Source organism: Strix aluco, chromosome W (assembly GCF_031877795.1).
Source record: "Strix aluco isolate bStrAlu1 chromosome W, bStrAlu1.hap1, whole genome shotgun sequence".
NCBI classification, from domain to species: domain Eukaryota; kingdom Metazoa; phylum Chordata; class Aves; order Strigiformes; family Strigidae; genus Strix; species Strix aluco.
In genome coordinates this window covers 38,413,164-38,422,467 of record NC_133970.1, presented here as the reverse complement: position 1 = coordinate 38,422,467, position 9,304 = coordinate 38,413,164, and the positions used below count along the sequence as shown (strand labels likewise).

Here is a 9,304-nt window from a genome sequence, read left to right as displayed (position 1 = left end):
CAGAGGATGGTGGTGTTTAAATCTTTAGCAGGTACTACTATAACAGCTAAATGTGCAGTTGTCCCAGGACACAAGGACAGTCAGTTCCGAAAGAACTGTCTTCTGAAAGCCAGGCACCAGGATGGGTTAGGCAACAATTCTAAAAAAATATTGTCACAGCATCAGACTATTAAAGAATACTGCGAGGTCCAACCAGTTACCACCCATGACAAGACAGCATAAACTGTTTCCTCAGTTGTATGCCCTTCTCTGAGATCAGCTGCCTAATGAAAAGGATAAAAAACTGCAAGAGAAACAGCTCTGTTACCATAGGAACTGCAGCCTTAACCACAGGATCCAGCTGCTACCCCTATTCATTCTTGTAAGGGGTGCTTCATCCACCCCACAGCTAAGATGCCCCCTGATTTTTCAGAGTTCCTTTAGCAAGTGTGTGTCCAGGGCAGTTTAACTCTGCAGTTTTAAAAGCATGTGTTGCTCAAGCAGCAATAATTTAGAACAAGCCTTTTTACACAGAAACTTTTATTCTCACCGAGATCTGTGCATTTAAGTCACACATACTTTTAAGTCTTTGATGGAGCTGGAGCACAGGATCACAACAGCCTGGTCTGTTTGAACAGTTTTAAGAGTTTATGCCTCAAAAGTAGCCAGGAAACTTGTGACTATTTCCTTCAATTTAGCTTCTGTCTGGTCAGAGATCTTCCCTTCCATCCTGTTGAAAGAATTTAGTTAAACTTCTGATGCAGGAATAGATATATGGTCAATCCCTAAGGCAAAGAAAAAAGCTTTACAGCAAACCTTCCAATTTCTAACAAAATTCACAGATGAATTCACACATTCCTGTTTGATGCACGAAGCTATAACACTGAAACCAACGTAACACCCCTTTCCACTGATAAAATTAGTCCTGTTTAAGAACTAAGGTTTGTCAACAAATACTTTCAAAACAGCTGTACATAGTTTAACAAGGCTCTGCCTTCTATAGAGCTGTGCCTCAGAGATGGAAGGCACATGATGTAATTCACGACAAAACAAGCCAGGACCAGTTTACAGAACAGAACTATGGAAATACTCAGTCCCCAACAGTCCACTTGGCAGCAGGGAAGGCAGTGAGCAGCACTTAATCCACAGTACTGTAACAGCTTAAAGCTGTCAAAAACATGGAAACTGACTAGATTAAGTGATTTCAATATCAGATTAGAGGAGAGATATGAAAGTAGGTTCAGTTTTAAGCATCAGCTGGATTTTTTAAGTATAAACTGGAGATATGAAGCTGAGCTCTGGACAGCAGTGCAAGGACAGCAGGAAGGCTGATTTAACCTCCAGTTCTGGTACAGGCAGCTTAAGGCCTGATGTTCTAGGATACACTAAATTAACAGTTCAGTGACCATTATCTGCACTCCAGACATAAAGCTAATACCCTTGGGATGAAGCAAGATAAATCATCGCACCCGATTGTGGAGAGGAGGTCCTGGTGCTGGCTCAGCACATGAGCTAGGAAAGCACTCTCAAATTTAGTGATTTTGCTGGGCTCCAGCTTGTCCAAGTGACCTCTTACACCAGCATAGATGACTGCAACCTGTTCCTCAATAGCCATGGGAACTGCAGAAAAGAAAGCATCCATGTCATTGGCAACTCTTACATCGGGACACATCAGTTGTACACAGAGTCCTCCTTTGAAGATCAACCACACGTATACAACATGGTTCAAGTAATGCTGCCACAAAGACCAACCTTGTTAACACAAAAGACTAATGGGAAAAGCAGACTCGTTATGTCCAAGACACTCACCATACTGTCCTTGTTTGAGAAGCTCTGTCAGACGTACACCACGGTTCAGCAGCTGTTGTGTGGCAGCATCCAGATCAGACCCAAACTGAGCAAAGGCAGCTACTTCACGATACTGAGCCAATTCCAGCTTCATGGTACCTGCCACCTACAACACAAGACACAGGTCAGACTGAGTTTGACCACCTTTTAAATGAGTCTAGTAGTTTGCAGGTTGTCTTCAGCTGACAGTCGTCACAAGTCAGCTTTGCCTTGCATACCAGTCAAGTGAATCTCAAAATTCTGACAGATCATTATATGCATTTCTAAAAATCCCACCACCTGCTTGGCCTTTTAACATAAGCATCCTATTCCTCCCTAAAATGGTGACAGTTGATATTAAACCTCTCTAATTTCGTATCTGGACTAAAAGCGCAGGATTAAGAGAGCATTCTCTATTTCTAGTTAGGTCAGTACCCAGTTCAGCATACCGAAACTTAACAGTCCTACATCTTTATACAGATACTATTTTCCTTCCTCCTCCCTCTCTCAGCAGGCAATGGAAATAACAAATAGAACTCTAAAGTTTGTTTTTTTATAATTTCATAACACTAAGGATTACAAAGCTTTATTCCCTCTCTATTCACAGTTCTTTAGAGTGAAATGGTTTGAAAAGCCTACACACTACTCGTCTCTAGTGAGAGGAAGAGCAGCAGTTTCATGCTTACCTGCTTCATAGCCCTGGTCTGAGCAGCTGAACCTACACGTGACACAGACAGACCAACATTGATGGCTGGACGGATACCTTTGTAGAACAACTCGGTTTCCAAGAAGATCTGTAGGAGAAAATTGTTTTATTATCTTGGTCAGAAGCCTAGAAGCCTCCTCAGAGACCTGTCAGTATGTTACCCAGAAGTACCGGCATGTGAAGATGTCCTACCTGTCCATCAGTGATGGAGATGACATTGGTTGGAATGTAAGCAGACACATCACCAGCCTGAGTTTCTATGACAGGCAAGGCAGTCAGAGAGCCACCTCCAAAGGAATCATTCATTTTGGCTGCTCTCTCCAGCAGGCGAGAGTGCAGGTAGAACACGTCACCTGGGTAAGCTTCACGACCGGGTGGACGACGCAGCAGCAGAGACATCTGACGATAGGCAACAGCCTGTGTGGTATAAAGAAAGCTTTCAGACTTCAGTAGCTCATTTAAAATTTTGAATTTCTAAACCTGAGGTGATCTTACAGCTACAAACACCAATGCTAGAGACTGTGAGGCCGATAAACAATGTTTCCTGACCTGTTTGGATAAGTCATCATAGATGATTAACGCGTGTTTTCCATTATCTCTGAAGCATTCCCCCATGGAGCAGCCTGAATACGGAGCCAGATACTGAAGGGGTGCTGCATCAGATGCTGTGGCAGACACCACAATAGTGTACTTCATGGCATCTGCAAAGAATTGGAGACACACCACTGAGTCTATTACCTCATCATGCCCATAATCAGCAAATACAATATGCATGTGAAATACTAGTTGCTGAAGCAAGCCCAGGCAGCATCACTACACTGTTATACAGAAAAACACCATACTAGATTAACACATCCATTAACTCAGCTAACTCATTAAGTTTCAAGAGCAAGTTTGTGGCAGCTAATGTCTAACACTTGCAGACTTCTTTCCCATGTAAAATGAAGTTTAAACTTTCACTAAGATACACTTTGGTTCTAGAAGTAACTCAGCCTTGAAGTCTGTGATTTCCTAGCTTCTACAAGGAGATACTACCCTTTGTTTCACAGTACCAAACAAATTACTGTCTTTAAAATGGGTTTATTTTCCTGCTAGGTATGACTCTGACCCACAGGCAAGAAGTAAGGTGACTGGTCTCTTGCAAGCTGTTACATACACAGCCTTGGTCAATGAGATCACTGTTTCTGAAAAAAAAAAGCTATCATTTAATCCCTTACGTTTGGGCTGTAAAGTCTATGTTTTGGCAGTAAACTCTCTCCACTAAACTTGCAACTGCCATTCACACCGACTTGCATACATATGAAACATGCCAATTCCATAAATACTTGTAGGCCATCACTTGTCATCAGGCCTGCCTGACTGCCAAGAGGAAGCTCTCAACTCTGCTGAAAAAAGTCTGACTTTTCCAGAAGCAATTCAGCAGTTTTGGGGCCTCATACTAGTCTTCTAATGTGATGTAGCAAAAAGGAGGTTTTATTCCCCAGATACCTAGAAAGATTTCTTGTTCACAAAAGCAAGTAGTTCACTCATTTAATAAGGAAAGAATTCTGTCTATACTCGCAGCTAGGAGAGGTCACAGTAGTAATTCAGCATTATAATGAGAACAGGATGTCACTAGTTGCCAGGCTCAACCATCTTCAAAAATCTGTACCTGCATCAGTGAGCCTCTTCACCAGCTGAGCAACAGTAGACCTCTTCTGGCCAATTGCAACATAGATACAGTACAGCTTCTTTTTCTCATCTGCTCCATCATTAAATCTTTTCTGGTTGATTATTGTGTCAATTGCAATTGAAGTTTTCCTGTGTAAGACAGAGGTTGGTAAGTTAAGCTGCCAACACTTCTCCCAACCTCTACACAGTTCTATGTTCAGCTTTGTACATCAGCACATGCTGTACTCGAATCTCTGTTTAAAGAAACATTTTTAACTTGGGCATTTAACTTACCCAGTCTGCCTGTCACCAATGATCAGCTCACGCTGGCCACGACCAATTGGCACCAAGCTGTCCACAGCCTTGATGCCAGTCTGCATAGGTTCGCGCACAGAGATTCTGGGAATGATCCCAGGGGCCTTTAAGCCAACTCTTCTACGCATCTTAGATGTAATAGGACCCTTAAAAGACAGGAAAAAACCTGATGCAGTCTGCATCACATAGATACAAGCAGAGGTAGTAAAACCTAGTTATACTTACCTTCCCATCAATTGGATTGCCCAGGGCATCTACAACACGTCCCAGCAGCTCTTCCCCAACTGGAACATCTACAATTGCACCAGTCCTCTTCACAACATCCCCTTCCTTGATCAGTCTGTCATTACCAAACACAACAACACCAACATTGTCGGGCTCCAAATTCAAGGACATACCCTACGACAAAGATCACATTGTCCTGAGAAAACCCATACCAAAATTTACGAAAGTTTTGACAGTTTAAATACAGATGTGATTATTCTACAGTGTAGAATATCCAACATAATCTACCTCAATTTTATTTGTAACAATAGTCAATATTCTGCTTTTATGTACAATGTATGTATGTTCTTCCATACCGGTTAGAGAACCTGCCTAAGCTTTCAGCTTACTACATAACTGCACTTACAGCAGTCCAGTCATTTCTCTCTCTAAAACAAACAAAAAGGATAAGCAGGCTTCAAATACAACATTTCTCTCTTGCCTAGGAATTGGACAAGGGAAAAGCACTGGCTGCTTCTCTGCCTAAAGTGAGTTAGGTCATTAAAAATACTGGAAGAGCTGTTGCAGTAGTCTCAGAACATTCAGACAGCTTTTTAATTCTAGTCTACTCTTAGGACTATAAGAAGTCAGCACACTGTATTGGAGCAGAGGGGCTATTATTCAACAGTAAACAGAAAAGCCAGTCTGAAACCAAAGAAAACAAAATCCAATGCCAGATTAGTTTTTATACTTCCTAGATGAAGACAAATGAAGCTCAAATGCTGGCCAAAAACCAGATACTGAAAGCAAAGTGTTACAAATTCAAAGAATATTTGCTTTTTGTAGTATTATTTCAACTAGTTACTACGTATTAAAGCTGCAATGAAGTCTGTAAAAGGTCCATATGGGTACTTCCAAGCATAGTCTCATGTTCTCCTTAAAAAAAAGTATTTCTTGTATTTCTAAGCTAAACAAACTGCTTTAGTGAAAGCTTACCTTCAGGCCAGAAGAGAATTCAACCATTTCTTCTGCTTGGACATTTCTTAGGCCATACACACGGGCAATACCATCACCAATTGAGAGCACACGGCCAGTCTCCTCAAGTTCAGCAGAGGTGTCAGCTCCCAAAATACGTTCCTCAAGAATAGAAGATACCTCAGCAGTACCTGGAAAGAGGTGTTTCAAACCACATTTAGCACATTAAGGCACAGTATGAATTCAGTAAGCTTGTCTTGAATTTACAAGCCAAGGTACCCTTCCTCAGGTATGCCACAAGGTCTAGCAAGTAGTACTCTCCCTTACATAGGATGCATAAGAAATAATAGCTTCTGTATTCACATCCAATAAAAGCAGCTTCAACACATCATTAGAAGCCAGCTTCAATCAAAACATTGATGGCTGTTTAGTTATCAATTTCCTTCATTATGTCCAACACTATTAGTAATCGCTCCCCCTAGAAAACAATTAGATTAAATCATTAGCCTTAGCTCAGAAAGGACATGCTAGGTCTGCTTGCAGAGCATTTAGTTAGACTGGAGGCATCAAAACACCCTATCAAGTGATTTTTAATCCAAGATACAAATATATTTAAAGGAACTCAATACATTTAAGGAGCAAGTTGTTTGATATAAGCTATAAAAATGTATTCTCCATTTTCCTCAAATTTGTTTGGCAGTGTACCAACAACTTTTTATTTCCTCAGCTAGGAAACAGTAAATAACACTGTGAAACAGTTATTTCCTAATAACACCTTTAATCACCCTAAACCACTTCAAAAATTGTACATGAATCGCTACCAAATAATACAGCTATGCAGTGCCACTGCCTTCTCTAAACACCAAGATGCTGGCAGCAAAAAAGTTATAATCAAGGACACAAGGTAGCAGGTCTGGGAAAGTCATCTGTTCCTTCATACTGTTACAAACAAGACAGGAAACGGCAATTTGAGGTGTTTTTTCAAATAATTTTGCAGGAGTTGAAGACTGAATTGAATCCTCGTGAAACAGGTAAGCTGTGTAAGCAAATTGACATGTGACCACTCCTTCGGTTTGGGCACAATTATTTAAGTGAAGTCTCCTGGATGTGACTGTGTAACAGATAGTTCACTATTAAATACTGTCAGTACATAAATGTCCTCAAGTGTTTTGTCAACTGACACACACACCCCTCACACTTCATATTCAAATTCCTTTTTGTCTAATAGAGCAAGTTCTTAAACTGCACTCTTATATGAAGACCTTTCTCAAACTTACCAGTTTTCTGAAAGCATGTTTTGGAGGCATGAATGTTTCTCGTAGCAATAAATGCTGCACCCAGGGTGTTTCTGGAAATCTAAAACAAATAACTGTTTCAAGTAACAGTAAGGTTTCCTCAATCATTCAAAAAAATGTTAAGAGATAACACACTGAAATTTTTGATCATGAGCTTATACATTTAACGTGTCTCAGTTCTCAGTTGAGCTTCACAGCACGCTCCATTCACAAACTGTAATTATGGAACCAAGTCCAGCACTGCTAAGCAAGGACAGATGGTAAAGGAGATTGTTCAATTACTCGCTGCATTTTTCTGTATTGCACTAATGTCACCATCACAGCACTGCAGCAGCTCCCAAAGCAATATCTCTTCTCCTTTGCCACCTTTGCGCTGAACATAAGCTTGGGGCATAAAGAAGCCAGTGCACCCCTCATAGTTCTGCATGAGGGAGAAATAAGATTATGCCTTTTAAAGGTTGGCTTTTCCAAGAAAAATCTAACTGCAGAATTTCTGAAGCATGGCTAGAACATATACGATAGCAGAAACGGGAAAAAAAACCCTGTAATAATAAATGCATTCAAAGATTATAATCCCACATCCCAAGCAAAACTCCCAGTTCAGTCCTATGCAGCGCTAATGCTATTTCTCTGAAAGTTTAGGCAGGCCTCTCCTCCATTCACCTTCACAAGATACACTGGCCAGGAACGGGTCCTGACAGATCTTCGCAACCCTGCCCCCCCCCCAAACAGGAAAAACAAAATACCACCTGACAAAGCCTCGCAGCTCAAATCCCTAACCCTGACTAGGATCTAGCAGCTTTCAGACGTTAACCTGAACCTCAACAGTGCCAATCCGCATCCCTGGGGAAAGACACACCGTCCCGTAGACCCCCCCACGCTCCTTAGCAGGGGGTCGGGCTCCACCGTCACCTAGTGCTGAGGTAAGCCCCCCATACATCCTAGACTCCCGACAACAAGAGGCCGCGACCCCTCAATGTCACCGCGGCCCCCAAGATGGCGGCTGCACCCGCCATCCCCTCCCCGCTCACCCCAGGGAGGAGAGAGCGCACTCACCAGGCCAGCCTGCAGCGGCAAGAAGCGAGCGAGGGCGGCAGCCACGCGGGCAAAGAACATAGCAGCAATTCCTATAGAGAAAAACTAAAGCAGAAAGGAAAGGACTACGAGTCGTGCTCTTTCTCCCCAAAATGGCGACGGCGCGCTCCGCCCCTTTTGGCGGCGAGGCCACGCCCACGGGCCGGAGCGGGACACGGCCCGGAAGTGCATCCCCCACCACCTCCGGCCATCTCAGGCGTCGCGTCGCCCTGCCCCTTACTACACCTCGGATCGGTGAGGGAATGTATAGATATATATATAGAAAATAATAAAAAGCACACGAAACGGGGCTTTTAAAAAAATACCCCGTTGCGGTAGGTGTCCTTGAAATGGCTCTCGGCGGGCAGAAGGGGCGGGGAGGGGGCATGAAGTGGGTAGGCGCCGGTGTGGGATACAGGAGGCTGGGGTATGAGGGCTGTAGGACAGCCTAGGGCCAAGAGTGTGAGAGGCTGCGAGGCAGACAGTGATGGTGTGGGGCAGGGTGTCCCCCTATTCTGGAAGCTGTGGATGCTTTTGTCCACCTGGTCCCATAGTAGCTGCTGGTGGCAGAAGAAAAGTGTGACAGAGGAGTGCTGGCATCTTGCCTGCGCTCTGGAAATGGGGGTAAAAGAGAGATGATGTGCAGCACCGTGTTGGTTTTCTTTCTACAGAGGAGCTTAAATTTTTTAGCTAGTCTACTGATGATATGTGAAACCTAAAAGCTGACTCTACAGGTGCCATCAGAGGTGATCGTGACAGGGTAGCATCATTGCAAGCTGGGGAGAATCTCACTGCAAGAGGCAGTTGTGCTTATGGCGCACAGGGGTGTCTCTCCCTGTTGTGATCTGAGGCCTAACCCTGCAGGAACAGCACACTTGGCAATAAGTCCCATATGTAAGATGTAGGATTTAGTCTGCTGGGGAGAAAGTGCTGAAACTCAGGCAGGCACAGTGTGATTGTGTCCCCATGGTAATCCAGAGAAGTTAGTAAAGCACAGATCCCAGCAGGACTTCCTAGGAATTGGAAAAGGTTAAGTGAAAATACAACCCTTTTGGCATGCGCTGTGTCGAACATGATGCTTCAGCAATGTTTCTCATGCTGATTATTTCAGTAATCACTTTAAATTCTTTAAAACTGCCTGAAAAGAAACCCACATTGATTTAAATAATCTATTTAAGTCTTGTGCCTTTGTACTTTTGCTGTTACTAAAGAAAGGTGGTTTCTTGGTAACTGTTTTAAGAGTTTGGCTCAGAAGATGTGTTTTTACAGTGTATTTTCC

The 9,304-nt window shown here is 43.0% G+C and overlaps 1 protein-coding gene across 1 annotated transcript; it reads right to left on the bottom strand.

Annotated features, from left to right (window-relative positions):
- Nucleotides 1-500: 500 nt before the first annotated feature.
- On the bottom strand, nt 501-8,154 carry LOC141917681 (ATP synthase F(1) complex subunit alpha, mitochondrial-like). Its single transcript, XM_074811075.1, has 12 exons — nt 8,008-8,154; nt 6,934-7,012; nt 5,678-5,847; nt 4,703-4,876; nt 4,457-4,623; nt 4,164-4,312; nt 3,062-3,213; nt 2,705-2,929; nt 2,493-2,600; nt 1,789-1,933; nt 1,449-1,599; nt 501-709 (listed from the first exon to the last, which is right to left on the bottom strand). The coding sequence occupies exons 1-12, from the start codon at nt 8,065-8,067 to the stop codon at nt 628-630; spliced, it is 1,662 nt and encodes a 553-aa protein (XP_074667176.1). The 5' UTR covers nt 8,068-8,154; the 3' UTR covers nt 501-627.
- Between the last annotated feature and the right edge of the window lie 1,150 nt (nt 8,155-9,304).